Here is a 17755-nt window from a genome sequence, read left to right as displayed (position 1 = left end):
GGAGCCACTGCTTTCAGGAGGGTTCCCCTCGCTAGCCTCCTCTAGATCTGCCGTTCAAGGCTTTGGTAACTTTGGGGGATCCCTGCCCAGCACACGCGCGCTCTCCCGGCACAACTTGCCCAGAGGATTTTTTTCTACCTCTCATGATCCCTCCAATGCCCCAACCTGAACTTTAGCTTGCAGGAGGAAGGGGGTTGGCTCCCCACACGGGAGTCACCCAAAGGCGAAATATGATTTGAAAAGCTCTGGTGTGCAAAAAGCTTGGGGAGAGCGTGACTTGCTAATGTGGGGAGGAGGAGGAAGAGCCGGGCCGGGAGGAGGAGGAGTGGAAGGAAGGCAAGATCTGCTCCCAACACCCGTTGGGAACGTGGAAACCAAGGGTTCTCAGCCAAGACTTCTGAAAGAGACCGAGCTTTATGCAATCTCTCTTGGGATTAAAGGTGCGGGCGCCTGTACACAAAAAGAGGTGCTAGAAACACACGCTCAGTATCGGAGCTTCTTTCCTGAGCCCGAGATATCAAAGAAGAGATTTGGAAGTGGGGGGTGGAGGTGCGTGTGTAAGAGAGAGAGAGAGAGAGAGAAAGGAGAAGGGTCCTTTCTCAGAGTCCACAGAACCCAGAGCCCTGGAATAAAAGTCAAGCCGGGCTGTTCAGAGGCACAAAAGCCCAATCCCTTCACTAGAAACACATGCTCAGACGTTAGTTTTGATAGGGGCAAATCGTTTATTCAGAAAGGGACTGGTTTCCTCAGGGCTTTGAAAAAGTTACGATCTGAAGTCGACTGTCCCGAAATGCTTGGATTGGCAAATCGCTTTCGCTGGTTCCTTTTAAGTCCTTTCTTGCTTGGGCAGAAATTGTAGACCAAAGAATAACAGAAGACCTCAGGCATGGACTTATGGTTGCAAGATTTCCTCTCAGGCCAGATGGCAAGTTGATCAGGTCCAAAAGTAGGGAAAGAAAGGAAAGGAAAGGAAAGGAAAGGAAAGGAAAGGAAAGGGAAGGAAGGAAGGAAGGAAGGAAGGAAGGAAGGAAGGAAGGAAGGAAGGAAGGAAGGAAGAAAGTTACGAAAACTCCAGGGAGGGGGCTGGAGAGAAACACTCCCCGCAAAACTTCCTCCCCTCCTTTTTTATAGTGAAATTGGAGTGGGGGAATATTATTGGACCGAACAGAAAAGCGGGGAAAAGAGGGTCATGAAGGGAGAACTTTCGCTTCTTCCACCGTCCGCTTGCCGAGCATTCCCCTTTTGATGTAACAGAGAAACATTGCTGTGTTTTGGCGAGCCTTCTTTAGCTGCCTCGTCCTTCCAGTCGGGAGCATGCTGGGAACAGTAGTCCTCAGACTCCATCACCTGGCAGAGGGCGGCGTGATCCCTTCGGTGGGAACTATATTGCCCATGAAACCAGCCATGCAGTAACCATGTGGCTGTGCTGTTGAGCTCTCCCCCCCAATCAGGTTTAAAAAAAGACAACAGAGGGTGGTAGAGGTGACTTCCCAGCTGAACTGTCCCTCCCCCGCACATTGGGCTCTGCAAAGCTTCTTTAAGTGTTGTAACCCCCCTTTGAAAAGCCCGCCCAATTGGGCTTTTGTGCCTCTGAACAGCCCGGTTTGACTTTTATTCCAGGGCTCTGGATTCTTTTCATTGCCAGCCCGCCCCCTTGTGATTCTTTTATAAAAGAAGCATCAGTGTAGATCTCTGTGGACTCTGAGAAAGGACCCTTCTCCTTTCTCTCTCTCTCTCTTACACACACGCACCTCCACCCCCACCTCCAAATATCTTCCTTGATATATCGGGCTCAGGAAAGAAGCTCCAATACTGAGCGTGTGTTTCTAGCGAAGGGATTGGGCTTTTGTGCCTCTGAACAGCCCAGCTTGACTTTTATTCCAGGGCTCTGGATTCTTTTCATTGCCAGCCCCCCCCCCCCCCCCCCCGAGATTCTTTTATAAAAGCTCCGATACTGAGAGTGTGTTTCTAGCGCCTCTTTTTTGTACGGGCGCCCGCTCCTTTAATCCCAAGAGAGATTGCATAAAGCTCGGTCTCTTTCAGAAATCTTGGCTGAGAACCCTTGGTTTCCACGTTCCCAACGGGTGTTGGGAGCAGATCTTGCCTTCCTCCCACTCCTCCTCCTCCCGGCCCGGCTCTTCCTCCTCCTCCCCACGTTACCAAGTCACGCTCTCCCCAAGCTTTTTGCGCACCAGAGCTTTTCAAATCATATTTCACCTTTGGGTGGCTCCCGTGTAGGGAGCCAACCCCCCTCCTCCTGCAAGCTAAAGTTGTAGAGGGTGGGACAGGCACTGTTAGCGGAGGGTGGGAGGGCGATCGGCAGGGCGGGCGGACGGGAAGGTGGCATCTCCAGGCTCTCCAGTCCATCCAGGAGCTTAAAGTTTTGCCTTTCTCCACACCCAGCTTTGGCTCTTTGCGGGCCTCTGGAAGGAGGGGGCAGTGGGCGATGGATGGCTGAGTCTCCCACGGACACATTTTGACAGCGAGATGGGGGAAATCCCCTCTCCCGACGCTTCCTCGGCTCGCCTGTCCCCACTCTGTTCTCCTCCACTTCGTCCGCCCACCACTTTTTAAAAAAACTTAAAGTTTTGGATTTTTCTAATGAGCTTGCACGCATTATTCACTTTTCCATTGATTCCTATGGGAAACATTGTTTCGTCTTACAAACTTTTCACCTTACGAACCTCATCCCGGAAACAATTATGTTCGTAAGACGAGGTATCACTGTATTCAATTTATTATCTTAGGAAAAATAAGTGTTTCATCGGCACTAAAGGAAATGTGATTATGTGTGGCAAATCCTCTCCTTGAATACATTTCCCGAGTATTAATTGCCAAAGGATGATTCCGGAGACAAAACTGAAAGGAAAAACAACTGCCACTTACTTTAGCGTCTCTATTGTACATTCTGGTTTCTTGAGCCCGTCACACAGCACTTCCATTATTTTGTCATCTAGGTTCTTGAGGTACAGCGTTAATTCTCTAAAACTCTGGTTTTTCCTGAGTACTTCTGCAAGATTCCTGCTGCAAGATTCTGTCAGGATCTCTCCATCAAGCCTGCAGAAACGTTTGAAGAAAGTATTATTTTCTGACAAACAAGCCAGGAATATATTTTAGAGAGAATGAGATAAATGTTTTTCTAAATGGCAACTGAAACTGCCTCTCCCAGATATATTCCCAGAATATTAATGGTCAAAAACAGTGGTGCAGATCAAACTGAAAGAGGAAAAGTATCACTAACCTTAGTGTCTTTATAGTACACTCTGGATGTTTGAGGCCCTCACACAGCACTTCCATTACTTCGTTATCTTCGTTGTGGAGGTACAAGTGTAACGTTTTCAATCTCTGGTTTTTCCTGATCACTTCTGCAAGATGCCTACTGCCAGATTTGGTGATGACCCCTTCAGTAAGGCTGTGCAGAAAAGGAGGAAAAATAACAATCATCTATACAAGCATGCAAATACAAGGATACAATTTATTATCTTAAGAATTAAGGGAATGTATGGCAGTGAAATGTATTCAAGGGAAAAAACAAAGTCCAGTTGCATTTTGGGAGGGGAGGGGGAAGCACTTTTGGGACAACCATAACCTGGATGACTGAGAATATCCAAGGACAAAACCATGGAATGTGTTTCATAGGCACTAAAGGAAATGTGATTATGTGTGGCAAATCCTCTCCCTGAATCCAAAGGTACTTCACCAGAAGAGCCCTTTCTCCTCCACTCGAATCAGAATACCTTACGAAAATAGACTAACTATCCTGGATCTTGAAAGCTTAGAACTGCGGCACCTAAAACACAATTTAAATATTGCCCACAAGATCATATGCTGCAACATCCTTCCGGTCAACGACTACTTCAGCTTCAACAGCAACAACACAAGAGCACGCAACAGATTCAAACTTAACATCAACCGCTCCAAACTTGACTAAAAAATATGACTTTAACAATCGAGTTGTCGAAGCGTGGAATTCATTGCCAGACTCAGTGGTGTCAGCCCCCAGCCCCCAACATTTCTCCCTAAGACTCTCCACGATTGACATCTCCAGGTTCCTAAGAGGCCAGTAAGGGGCATACATAAGTGCACTGATGTGCCTATCGTCCCCTGTCCAATCTTCTTTCCTTATCTCATATATCATACATTTTCTCTAGTTTCCTCCTACTTCTCTTCTTTCTTACTTTCTTTCATTATATATATTACTTAATGTCTATTCTTTTCATATGTATTGTATATTGGACAAAGAATAAATAAATAAAAAATAATACATTTCCAGAGTTTTAATATCCAAAAGATGGTTCCATAGACCAAACTGAAAGGAAAAATAACTGCCACTTACTTTAGCGTCTCTATTGTACATTCTGGTTTCTTGAGCCCATCACACAGCACTTCCATTATTTTGTCATCTAGGTTCCTGAGGAACAGCGTTAATTCTCTAAAACTCTGGTTTTTCCTGAGTACTTCTGCAAGATTCCTGCTGCAAGATTCTGTCAGGATCTCTCCATCAAGCCTGCACAAACGTTTGAAAAAAGTATTATCTTCTGACAAACAAGCCTGGAATATATTTTAGAGAGAATGAAGTGAATGTCTTTCTGAACGGCAACTGAAACTGCGTCCCCCAGATATATTCCCAGAATATTAATGGTCAAAAACAGTGGTGCAGATCAAACTGAAAGAGGAAAAACATCACTAACTTTAGTGTCTTTACAGTACACTCTGGATGTTTGAGGCCCTCATACAGCACTTCCATTGCTTCGTTATCTTCGTTGTTGATGTACAAGCGTAATGTTTTCAATCTCTGTTTTTTCCTGATCACTTCTGCAAGATGCCTACTGCCAGATTTGGTGATGACCCCTTCAGTAAGGCTGTGCAGAAATGGAGGAAAAATAACAATGATCTATGCAAGCAAGCAAATACAAGCATGCAATTTATTATCTTAAGAATTAAAGGAATATATGGCAGTGAAATGTATTCAAGGGAAAAAACAAAGTCCAGTTGCATTTGGGAGGGGAGGGGGAAGCCCTTTTGGGACAACCATAACCTGGATGACTGAGAATATCCATGGACAAAACCATGGAATGTGTTTCATTGGCACTAAAGGAAATGTGATTATGTGTGGCAAATCCTCTCCCTGAATACATTTCCCGAGTATTAATTGCCAAAGGATGATTCCGCAGACCAAACTGAAAGGAAAAACAACTGCCACTTACTTTAGTGTCTCTATTGTACATTCTGGTTTCTTGAGCCCATTACACAGCACTTCCATTATTTTGTCATCTAGGTTCTTGAGGAACAGGGTTAATTCTCTCAAACTCTGGTTTTTCCTGAGTACTTCTGCAAGATTTCTGCTGCAAGATTCTGTCAGGATCTCTCCATCAAGCCTGCACAAACGTTTGAAAAAAGTATTATCTTCTGACAAACAAGCCTGGAATATATTTTAGAGAGAATGAAGTAAATGTTTTTCTGAATGGCAACTGAAACTGCCTCCCCCAGACATATTCCCAGAATATTAATGGTCAAAAACAGTGGTGCAGATCAAACTGAAAGAGGAAAAACATCACTAACTTTAGTGTCTTTACAGTACACTCTGGATGTTTGAGGCCCTCACACAGCACTTCCATTGCTTCGTTATCGTCATTGTTGAGATACAAGTATAACGTTTTCAATCTCTGTTTTTTCCTGATCACTTCTGCAAGATGCCTACTGCCAGATTTGGTGATGGCCCCTTCAGTAAGACTGTGCAGGAAAGGAGGAAAAATAACAATCATCTATACAAACATGCAAATACAAGTATACAATTTATTATCTTAGGGAAAAGACCCGTTGTACCTACCTGAACGGTCTTCTCGATGCATTGGAAGGAGAGTCCAACATGGTAATGTACCAATCCTATTGGTAGAGACTGAGTTAGAATTAGGATAATAATAGCTACCGCCCCCTTACTGCTCCCATGAGCCCCAGTTTTAAAAACGAAAAAACAATGTAAGAGGATAACCAACTTTTATTATTACAACTAAACTTCAAACTCCCCATCTCCGACGTCTCTGAACTTCAACTAGTCAGGTGGGTTTGGACTCTCCTTCCAGTGCATCGAGAAGACCGTTCAGGTAGGTACAACGGGTCTTCTCCACTGCATCTGGAAGGAGAGTCCAACATGGGATATACCAAAGATTTACTGCCCATGGGAGGGAGAAGGTCTTGACCGGGACGTTGGAGATGCACACACTCTCTGTAGCACACGTCTACCAAACGCTGCCTCAGCGGAAGCAAACGAGTCCAACTTGTAGTGCTTAATAAATGTCGTAGGTGCTGCCCAAGTGGCAGCTCTGCAAATATCTTCTATCGAGGCCTGTGTCGTCCAGGCTGCCGATGTGGCCGCACTCCTGGTTGAGTGAGCCGTTAGGCCCGTCGGAGGTTCATGTCCTCCCGCTCTGTAGGCGTCAACAATACAGTCCTTTAGCCAACGACTTATCGATTTGGAAGAGAGTCCAAGTCCCATTCTGTGTTGAGAAAATGAGATAAACAACGTCTCAGACTTCCTGAATGTTTCAGTCCTCCTGATATAAATCTTTAGAGCACATCTTACGTCGACCTTATGCCATCTTAACTCTGACGGATGGTCTCCATGCGTGTAAAAATCAGGCAATATAAGTTCCTGTTTCCTGTGAAACAAGGTGTTCACCTTGGGAATGAATGTTGGATCTAAGCGGAGGACCACTCTATCTGGGTAAAAGATACATAAATCTGGTCTCACAGAGAGGGCTGAGAGCTCTGACACTCTGCGTGCAGAAGTGATTGCTACTAAGAAGGCTGTTTTCAGGGAAAGGAGCCTAAGTGGAATTGATCTTAAAGGCTCAAAGGGTGGTTTTGTCAAGGCCTTAAGCACTATCGAGAGATCCCATGATGGGAACCTCCGCACAGGTGGTGTATGTGTGTTTGAGGCTCCACGTATAAAGTCCCTTACCCACGAGTGTTGGGCTAGCGAACGAGACTCCGATGTCTGAATCATGGTGGAGAGTGCTGCCACCTGTCTCCTTAGCGTGTTAGGAGCTAGTCCCCGGTCTATTCCTGCCTGTAGGAACTCCAGCACCGTAATCACCGATGCCTCCCTGGGATTCTTGCCCTCCTTGCTACAAAATGTACAAAAGGCTGCCCACGTGGCCTGGTATATCCTAGAAGTTGAGGGACGTCGAGCAGCCTGCATTGTATCGATGACCTTCTCTGGCAGATCTTGATGCCTTAATCTGTGCCTTTCAAGTGCCAGACGGTTAGTTGTAGCCACTGGGGATCCGGGTGTTGTAGGTTCCCCTGGCTGAGGGAAATGATGTGGTCTGGTATCCTCCATGGTGGGGTTACTGACAGAGCCATCAGGTCGGCGAACCACGGCCGGCATGGCCAGTGTGGTGCTACCATCAGGACCTCTGCTTTCTCTCGGAGAATTTTCTCTATGACTCTTGGTATCAGGTTTACTGGGGGAAATGCGTACAGCAGTCCCGTCGGCCAAGCTGACAGCAGGGCGTTGACCCTCTCTGTCCCCGGTTCCGGAAAACGTGAATAGAACCTTAGGGTCTACGCATTCCGGTGAGTGGCGAACAGGTCTACCGATGGAGTCCCGAACTTGCGCGATATCTGTTGAAATAGCGCTGGATCCAGCCTCCACTCTGACGGGTCTAATGTAGTCCTGCTGAGCCAATCTGCCTGGGTGTTGTTCGTCCCGGCAATGTGCTCCGCGGATAAAGACGCTAGGTGGAGTTCGGCCCAATCGAATAGGTTTGCCGTCTCCTCCATGAGGCGACGCGACCTCATGCCCCCTTGGTGGTTCAAGTGGGCTCTGGTCGCCACATTGTCTGTAAGCACTAGTATGTGTTTGTCCCGGACAATAGAGTGGAAAGTCTGGAGAGCTAGAAAGACCGCTCTGAGTTCGAGAAAGTTTATGTTTATTGGCATTAATTCCTCTACAGACCATGTGCCCTGCGCCATGTGGGAGCCGATGTGAGCTCCCCAACCATAGAGGCTGGCGTCTGTAGTTAGAATCATCTTGTCTTGTATCTGAAAGGGGGAACCCCTGAGTACTGCAGGAGATGTCCACCATCTCAAGGACTCTCTGACGTTTCGCGGTATGCGGATCCGTTGGTGTGAGTGGCTCACCTTGGCTCTTTGTGCTGGTAGTAAAAGCCACTGTAGATCCCGGATGTGGTGCCTGGCCCAGGGCACAATTCCTACAGCCGAGACCAATGTCCCCAATACCTTTGATAATAGGGACATTGGCACTTGCCTGTGTTGATTGAGGCTGGCTATTAAACGTTGAATATTTTATATTCTCTCCGGGGAGAGTGAGACCGAGCTTGACAAGGTGTCTATGATCGCTCCTAGGTGTAAAAGTCTGGTTCTGGGAATCAGTTGGCTCTTCTCCACGTTGATGGTGAAGCCATGAGCTTCTAATGTCTGTATGGTCCGGTTTAAGTCGTGCCCTGCCTGTGTTGGCGACCTGGACAGTATAATGATGTCGTCCAGGTACGCCATCAGTCTGATGGATTGAGAACGCAGGTGGGCTGTCAAGGCATCCAGGAGTTTGGTAAAAGTCCGTGGAGCTGACGAAAGGCCGAATGGCATGGCCTTGTATTGGTAGTGTGTTCCCTCGGAACAGAAACGGAGGTATTTCCGGTGTGACGGGTGTATAGGAACATGCAGGTATGCCTCTTTCAGGTCGATGGACGTTAACAGGTCCTGTGATCTGATTGAGGCCAAGATAGTTTGTAGAGAGTGCATGTGAAATTTCCTGTACTTTGTGAAGATGTTCAGTTGTTTCAGGTTGAGGATCAACCTGCAACCTCCTGAGGACTTGGGGACAATGAAAATCATTGAATAAAACCCCTTGCCCTCTTCCTGGGGTGGTACCGGTTCTATGGCTTGTATTTCCAGCAAATGTCCGATTTCTTTTTGTAGTTGCAGCTTCTTTTGTGGTTCCCGAACTCTCGGGCAGTGTATGAACCGATTGGGGGGTTGTCCCACAAACTCCAGGCGAAGTCCTCCCGACACCATAGCCAGGACCCATAGGTCGGAAGACGAAGTGTGCCAGGAAGCGCTGAAGTGTTGAAGCTTCCCCCCGATTGGCCGTTGCTTGGCAGAGTCACTTAGAACCGCGGAAACCTCTCTGGTTGTTCCCCCGAAAGGGCCGCCTCAAGTTCTGGTATCCCCTGGGTTTGTCCTGGAACGACTCCCGGTCGCTCCTGAAGGTCTGGTGCGAGAACTGACCCTGTGAGTATGGTCTGTGGCTCTGTCCTGCCCCTGTGGGGTTATCCCAACGGGAAGTCTGACGTCTCGTATATGGCGTCGATCTCCGGTCCTGGCGTCTGCCGGTTCTGGGTAGGACTTTTCTCTTGTCCTTGTCCTCAATGAGGACTTTGTCCAATATATCCCCAAACAGCATAGATCCTTGGAAAGGGGCTGACGCCAATCGCCATTTGGATTTCAGATCCGCAGGCCAGTGTCAGAGCCACAGGAGTCGGCGTGCTACAATGGTGGTAGCCATACCTCTGCTGGAGAATTTGGCCGCATGTAATGTGGCATCTGCGGAAAATTCCGCCGCAGCTCGTAACTTGGCCAGGTCCTGACGTAACCTGCCATCCTCTGGCCCTAGTCGGGACTGCATCTCTTGCAACCACCGGAGAGAGGCTCTATTGATGAAGGATACAGCAGCTGCCACTCTGAATCCCCAGCTCGACATCTGGTGTGCCTTTTTCAGGAGTATCTCCGCCTTTCGGTCCTCCGGCTTCAGGCTTTCCCCTGTTTCTGAGGGCACCAGGGCGCTGGAGACCAATGTCATGACCGGCTGGTCTATGGGTGGAAACTCGAGGATTTTCTCCACCTCGTCGTCGAACGTGTAGAATTTACGTTCTAGGTTAGATGGGCCTTGAGCCGCTGCTGGGTATTGCCAGGGGCGCTTGGCTCCCTGCAGAAAAATGTTAGATGCTGGAAAATGTTCCGACTCGGGTTGAGGTTCTTGGAGCAAGGCGTCTGGAGTCTTGCCTGCATCCTCTGTTGTCTTAGTTGTTCCAGGTAGATTCATCACCTGTTTAGCCTTAAATAATAGAGTTCTGAACAGTGTTGGCTTAAACAGGCCTACTGGTTGTGGTTGTTCTGGAGTTGTTTCGTCCTCTGAGAGGTCATACTCCCTATCGCTGTCCTCTCCAGTGAACGGTTCCTCTGATAAAGACCCCAAACCCAAGGGGGACGGTGCTGACCAGACATGTCCTGTTACTGCTTGTGAAGGCTGCTGACCATATTGATGAGCTCCAGCCGCTATGCCTTGAGAGTAAACATTTGCAATCATCTCTTGCAAGTCGGGTGGCATATCCTGCCATGTGCTTGCCTTTGCTCTCAGTCCCGCCGCTGTGGGCGTGAACGTGGCAGAAGGGCCCTGAGAACTCCTTCTAGGATGGTCTGCTGACCCAGGCCTGTGCCATGAAGAGCCTGGTGAGGGCATGACGTGAGGCAATGTGATGGATCGCCTGTCTGGTGACCAGTCTCCTTCATTCATAGCTCCAGATAACCCAAAGGCAGATAATGGGGTTATTGGATCAGGAGGCGAGACTTGCCTCTGGGTCAGCGGCACAGCTGAGGGAGAGGCTTGTAGGGCCACCTCCAGCTTCCTCTCTAGGGCCTTAATTCGCTTTTCTGCCTCCTTAAGGGATGAGGCTGAGGCAGGGGACTGTGAAGTCTTTGACTTCTCCTTGTTTTTCCCTTTAGGCTTGTCTTTGGGCAAAGCGGGGGAGGCTGCCTTCTCATTTCCCGATTGCTCCTCCATGCTTACTCACTCTTTGTGATTTCGAGGAGTCTCCGGTACTGTCCAAGCCTTAACTGCCTCGTTACTCAGCAAAAGCAAATGGCTACCATTATGGAGCTCAATCACGCCTGCGCACTGAGGCTTGGTGACCTCTTCGCGCCTACCAGCTGCCGGAAGGACTTCCGTTTGGCGCCATTTGGGGTTGTGCAAGCAGCAACCCAACATGGCGGCCCCCATACCGTTCGCGGCTTTTCTTCCCCCCGCGGGGGGGGGCTGCAGCTTCCAGCCGCTCCGAGGCTAGTGGCCACTCCTGCCGTTTCTCTCACGGCGTGCCTGTGGTCTCTCCGCTTTCGCCGGGCTACTGGCATTCTCCACGGCCTCGGCATGCTCTGCGGTTTCCATGCCGCCGCCGCTGGCGGCTTGTTCGGCGGCTTGTTCGGCGGCCGCCGAACAGCTGAGAGGCACGGCTCGGCTCTTTGCCTGCTTTCGCTGGACTACCGGTCCCGTCAGCGGCATCGGCTCTTTCCGCGCCTTCCTTGCCGGCTGTGGCTGCGGCGGCTTGTTCGGTGGCCGCCGAACAGCTGAGAGGCGCGGCTCCGCTCTCTGCCGGGAGCCTGGTGTGACAGCGCCATCAAGCCTTCCAGTGGGGGGGGCGGACTCCCCCACCTTCGGTTCGCAGCCCTGGTCTGGCCACGGAGGTCAGGGACCCCAGGCTGGGTGCTCCTCTCTGGGGTGTTCCCACGGAGGGAATACAAAACCCCTGAGGAGTATCGTTGGGGGTGCTGCCCGCGGAGGGCAGAGACCCCGTTCCTTCTGTTCCTCTTCGATCTTCTTTCCATCCCTGAAAGACAAAGAACAGAATTAAAAACAGTCAAAAAACAATTTATTAAAATATTTCTAAGAGCAAAACTCAGTATGTCTCTACACTTGGACTGAGTTTTTAAAACTGGGGCTCATGGGAGCAGTAAAGAGGAGGTAGCTATTATTATGCTAATTCTAACTCAGTCTCTACCAATAGAATTGGTACATTGATACCTGTCAGCAGTTTGAGCATGGTCAGCAGACATGTTATTGGCCTGTAGTTTCCTGGCATGGCTCCTTTCACTGCATCTTTCTGTATAAAATACGTTCTGCCAGTTGTAAGCCAATCACTGATATTTTCTGTCTGCAGCATTTTGTTGAACAATTTGGCCATTTTTTAATGCAGGCTGGTATGGTATTTCAGCCAAAAACCATGCACTTGATCAGTGCCAGGGGGTGTCCTGTTCTTTACTTTCTTCACTCTTTTTGCAATCATTTCAGGTGTTATTTCCAGATTCTGCATATTGCTCTTTGAGAATTTTTTCTCAAACTCCTTTATCCACCCAGTAGTTTTGTTATAGTCCTTTTCAACCTCCCAGAGATCTTTCCAGAACTTTGTTGTTATTTTCACTTTTGGTGTTTCAATTTTCTTATCCATTTGCTGATGCAGGTTCTGGTAGAACTGCCTCTGGTTGGATTGAAATGTTTGATTCTGCCTATACTGGCTGATCCTAGCTTCATATCGCTCAATTTTTCTGGCTGTCACTGTTATCTGCTGCTTTACAATTTCCAGAGTTTCCTCAATTTTTCTTGTATTAAGCCAGTACTTTTTTGTCAAATAGTCTTCGATCTTCTGATTTTTCAGTTTCTGCTCCTTAATGTTCTTCAAGTTACTTGCATCTGATCTCAAGCTTTTGATTTTCAGTTCCAGTCGGATTTTCCATTTTGGTTTTCCAGTTGGTTTTCTCATTGGTTTCTGTTGCAGTAACCCTAGTTCTTCAGTTACTATCACAGCTGTACTGTAGGCAAGCTGATTCAATTCTTCAATTGAAGTTACATTGACAGTTGCATATGCAGATACCTTCCATCAATAGGACAAGTCGTTTCTTTAAGGCTGGCAGTCTCTTTCGCTCTGCATTGGACCCTGCATGAGCAAGTATTTGGTCCTTCAGTTCTTGCTGCCTTTGAGTCATAGTGCCAGGTGTCTCATCTGCAGCTTCTTGCTATCTTTCCAAATTTTCATCAGGTTCCAGTTGTGCAGTAATTCCAGGTCTTATGGTAGTTTCTACTGGTGCCAGATCATATTTTGGTGTTTCTACTTGTAAGTTTTTGTATTTCTTCTAATTTGACTTCAATGAACATTTGGTTTAGTGGTCGCTGATAGGCCAGTCAAAGTTCCGTTATTTTTGAGTCTGCATATTCTTGTTTCCATAATTGGTACATCTGTCTTTGATATTGACATTTTTCAGGCTCCGAATTGAAATAACACTTCATGATTGTCACTTTTTGATTTGTAAGCTTTGTTTGTTTTGTTCCTGTAGCTCATTTGTCGATGGATGCCCAGGTTCCACAGTAGCCACCGTGGTCCTTTTTATCCTGGACTACGATTGAGCCAGTATGGACTTCTTTTTGTTTTGTCTCTCCATTAGTTTAAATGGGTTGGGTACGTTTAGTCTGGCTCCTCTGATTTGACCACTCTGGCAAGGTTAGACCTACCAGTAGTTTACACTACCACCGGCACAGTTCTCAGCTTCACTGAAGCACACAAGCCCTACTACCACAACAAGGCGTACCCATCAGCAATGTTCCCTCTATTTTTTTTTCGGTGTGGGCGGAAAAGTATACTGTCTGAGCAGCAGTCCCCTTGGGACTGGGCGGCATAAATAAATACATACATACATACATACATACATACATACATACATACATACATACGAAAAAAAATCCCTTTTTTATTAAAAGAAATTAATAATTAAAAAAAACCAAAATCCATTACTATTAAAACTAAAACAACCAGCAAAACCAAAAACACAACTATTGATAAAAACAGGTGAGGGCTGGGGTTTTTTTTCTCTGTTATTATTTAAGTGCTTTTACCATATGCTTTAAATCTCTCTCTTTCCTGTCATTCTCTGCCTCAATCATTTTCTCATTCCTCTTTTTTCTCCCCTTTTTTCCATCATTTCTCTCTCTCTCTCTCTCTCTTCCTTCCACTCTTCTCTCTCTCTTGCTTTCTCTGTCTCTCTCTCTCTTGCTTTCTTCCTCTCTCTCACTCTGTCTCACTTCCTTCTTCCTCTCTCATCTCTCTCTTTCTTTCTTTCTTTCTTTCTTGCTCTCTCTCACTCTCTCTCTCTTCCTTCCTCTCTTCTCTCTCTCTCTTGATTTCTTTCTCTCTCTCTTTTTCTCACTTTCTCTCTCTTGTTTTCTTTCTCTCTCTCTCACTCTTTCTCTCTCTTGTTCGCTCTCTCTTGCTATCTCTCTTTCTCTCCCCCCTCTTTCTCTCTCTCTCCTTTCTCACTTTCTCTCTATCTTGCTCTGTCTGTTGCTCTCACTCTCTCTCGTTCTCTCTCCCTTCTTATCACAGCGAAGTTTTTTCTTATTTTGAATGTTCCGGGCGGACTGGCAGGGGGGGTGGGGAGCACGTGCACCCACGTGCCCGACATTGAAAATCACCTTCGCCGGCCTCCGCTGTGAGAACGCCTGCCCCGCCTCTCCTGCAGCCCCCTCACTGACAGTCCGGGACGAAAGCGCTCTTGGCGAAGGGATTGCGAGAGGGGTGGGGCGGGTGTTCCCAAAGCGCTCGGAACGGCTAGCAGCCAAATGAGGAGGACGAGAGGCGGATCGGGCGGGCAGGCGTGGGGCAGCAGCGAGAAGCCAGGGGTGCGAGGGGGCCGGAGGCGCTGGGGTGGCTGGGGCGGCGCGGCTCCTTGCGTGCCCTTGGAAAAGGGTGCATGGGGGGTGTTTTGGGGTGCGTGTGCATGCACGCGCACAGCTTAGAGGATACATCAGTGGGGTTATTATTATTATTATTGTTGTTGTTGTTGTTGTTGTCATGTTCTAACTTGGAACAACCACTAAATGAACTATTGTATATAAAAACTATTTTTATGTTAAGAAACTCCTCATTGGCCTACAGCCTTAATTTTCCAAAGCTTCCAAAATTCATATCTAAAATATTAAACATTATGAGCAAGGAAAATTAAAATGTATCTGGTGATAGAGGACTTAACTCTATACCAAACACTGTACAATTCACAGAAAGGCGGTCAAACACAATTTAGCCCTTATATTATACCCTTAAGCATAAGCATCCTACTTACAGTATGTGCTACCTGCTTAATCACTCCTCATTTTGTCAAAGCTCACTTTCTAGGAATCCCTACATTTTGGTAAAGCACAAAATCTATCAGCAAAGATGTTCCAAGGAAACTCCTTTTGCACACTGAAAGAAAACCAATCTCAAAAATATACTAGGCAAACATTAGGGAAAGTGAGAAAAAACAACAAACCATCAGAACCAGTATTGCAACCAGGGGCAACTGGATTTATTTCTAAAATGGAAATTTTAGAAATTTTCTATCAGGAAAATCAAAAGTACTGGTATATGTGTTAGTAACATTACCCTTCCCTTAGGGCTTTTTGCATTGGCTGGGTATAAAAGCTTCCTCCATACACCAGAGTACAATGTACCTAAGCCACCATGGAACCCATGTACCTGCTGCCATCATATGTGTGTTGCCAAAAATGCAAGGGGCCATTTCTCCCTCCCCCCAATGCTCCAACCCAGTGCCTCAGGTGAGCAGAGGAGGTGGGTGTCATCCCCACCGCTCTGAAAATATGACAATTCCAGGTGTAGGGCCTCCGATCCCAGCTGGCCTCAAATGCTGTCAGCCGGCATGAAAAGGAGGACGGTTGGCAAATAAGATGCGAGTGCAACCAATGATCGGTACACTCCCAGGTGCCGGATGCTGCTGCCACCAAAAACAAAAGTTGGATGGGGGGGTAGGCTAACCCTTCTGTCTGCCCCCCCGGAACAAGTGTTCTCCCTCAGACATCATTGGTAGTGATTCCGCATGAGGCGAAGCAAAACACAGCCACCGTCGGCCTAACAATGCTGTCGGCTGGCCAGAAAAAGGAAGATGGCTGAGACTGAAATGGTGCGCGGCCGGTGAACGGTATGCTCCTGGGCACTGGCTGCCGTTGCCATTGCCCCCCGCCCTCCAGCAAATCTGAGTTATTATCATTATAATCATTATCAATCCCAGGGGGTCTGAGATGGTGCCATTATCTGCTTCTTCCTAGGTGCCATGCAGGAGAAAAGGCTCGCCGATCTAGAAAAGACTTCCTTGCTTTTCCATAGCGTTCGTCTGCAAGGCAGCGAGCTTGGCATGAAAGGGAAGCATGGGTGGCGAGCAGGCCCTGATATAGGGTGCTAGCCCCATCCACGCTTCCCAGAATGCCCGTGCAGCTGGTAGAATCATCTGGGGTGCTCTTGCGCTACCGCGTGAGATCACCCCAGCTAATAGGCAGTGCAAAGTTGCTTCCCACCTTCAGCAAATGTCAGCCGGGTGTTAGTTTGCCCGGCCTCTCAATTGTCTTAATCTCTGTCAGGTAGCCTTTTTTCCCTTTTTGGTAAATAGGTAATGGTTCTCTCTCTTTGCCAGTCTTCCCCTCCTAATTTTCCAAGTAGCTAAAGCTGCATTCTCTTCACAAACCTTTCTGAAGATGGTGCAGCTTTAGACATAGGTAGTGAATGTTTACTAAGAAACTGTTTCTGAAATGGAAAGAGGAAATGCAGGGAGGTTTTGGGTGCAAAAAGTAAAAAGTTAGTGCTGGGAACTGAGAGTGTAAGTAGCTATGGGAATAAATGCTTACTTGCACTTGCTGAGTCTTTCTGGGCATGTTATGAAGTTCTGGGTATGTTTGCCACCATGCAAGCATAGTCCACCCAAATAACAAAATGATTGCTGTAACTTTCAAATAAAAACTTGCCATAGAGTTTTTAAAAAATCAAAGTATCCTGAGAATTTATAAAGAATGACCAAATATATAGTATGTAAAGTCCATCTCTAAACTTTTAACAATAGAATAGACTTCTTTAATTGATATTTGCAAATTGCTTAATGACTGTTTATAAACTTCTGAGCTCAACTACTAGGAACACCCTCTCCCCACAATCTAATATCTTCCAGAAAAATATTATATTAAATTTTTGTGGCCTTTCAATTATGATCACAGGTATAATTGTATCTTACAAAACAGTAATCTGGAAAGAGCCGAAGAGAATAAGGATAAATTTCACAACTGTAACTGTATTTTCATGGCTATTTTCTAGAGCTCAAGAGAAAGCATCAAACTGTGAAAGAAATACTGAACACTCACATTAATGTTTCTACTTTACAGTCTACGTGTTGGAGCCCCTCACACAGCAATTCTGCTGCTCTGTCATCTATGTCCGTGGAGGCCAAGCGTAACATTTTCAATCTCTGGTTTTTCTTGAAGACTTCAGCAAGTTGCCTGCTGCAAGACTCTGTGAAGGACCATCCATTCAAACTGAAACAACAGCAATCAATAAGAAGAATTAAAATGATACCTTCTGATTAGTAGTATAACATATAAAAATAGATGGTAAAGACAATAATAATTAAAAACAATTAAAAGCAATAGTTATGAACAGTTAATAGAAACATAGAAACATAGAAGACTGACAGCAGAAATAGCGCCGGTCGACTTACCGGCCCGGCAGCCTTTGCAGAAGGGCCGGGCAGACAACGGACCCTTCCATGGCGGCCGTCATCTTGTTGTTCGGCCGAAATCTCGCGAGACGAGATTTCGGCCGAAAAGCCAGGCCCACGTGGCCTGGCATGATGCTGAGTCCGGGCGGGGCTTGCTGGCCCTATTTAAGGGCCTGCAGGCCCTGGGCCGAGCCTTTTCGCCCGGATCTCAGTCAAAGAGCAGACACTCGGACGATTTCTGCTCCTGGCAGCCATTTTGTGGTGGCCTCGTGTTGCGGCCGCCATTTTGATCATTGTCGTCCAGCGAAGAGGCTTCTCGAGATTCTTCTGAGGGCTGCGGAGCGCAGCGCGCTGGTGGTCCTGGTCCCCCTCGGGCCCGAGTGGGAGTGGTAAAGTCGCTCCCGGCTGGGAGGGGGGTTCGGTTGGGCCCCGCCCA

General features: G+C 47.2%; 1 protein-coding gene across 1 annotated transcript in view; it reads right to left on the bottom strand.

The window, feature by feature from the left end:
- The window catches only part of LOC139175558 (uncharacterized), a 93116-nt gene that overhangs the window by 46734 nt on the left and 28627 nt on the right, over window positions 1-17755 (bottom strand). Inside the window, exons 6-12 of the mRNA XM_070766717.1 lie at window positions 16967-17137; window positions 5563-5733; window positions 5208-5378; window positions 4692-4862; window positions 4337-4507; window positions 3242-3412; window positions 2887-3057 (exon numbers count right to left, since the gene is read on the bottom strand). Coding sequence (XP_070622818.1) covers window positions 2887-3057; window positions 3242-3412; window positions 4337-4507; window positions 4692-4862; window positions 5208-5378; window positions 5563-5733; window positions 16967-17137 — 1197 coding nt within the window. The remainder of the gene's footprint in view (window positions 1-2886; window positions 3058-3241; window positions 3413-4336; window positions 4508-4691; window positions 4863-5207; window positions 5379-5562; window positions 5734-16966; window positions 17138-17755) is intronic.

This window comes from Erythrolamprus reginae, chromosome 1, assembly GCF_031021105.1.
Source record: "Erythrolamprus reginae isolate rEryReg1 chromosome 1, rEryReg1.hap1, whole genome shotgun sequence".
Taxonomy (NCBI): domain Eukaryota; kingdom Metazoa; phylum Chordata; class Lepidosauria; order Squamata; family Dipsadidae; genus Erythrolamprus; species Erythrolamprus reginae.
This window is presented reverse-complemented; position numbering and strand designations above follow the sequence as displayed.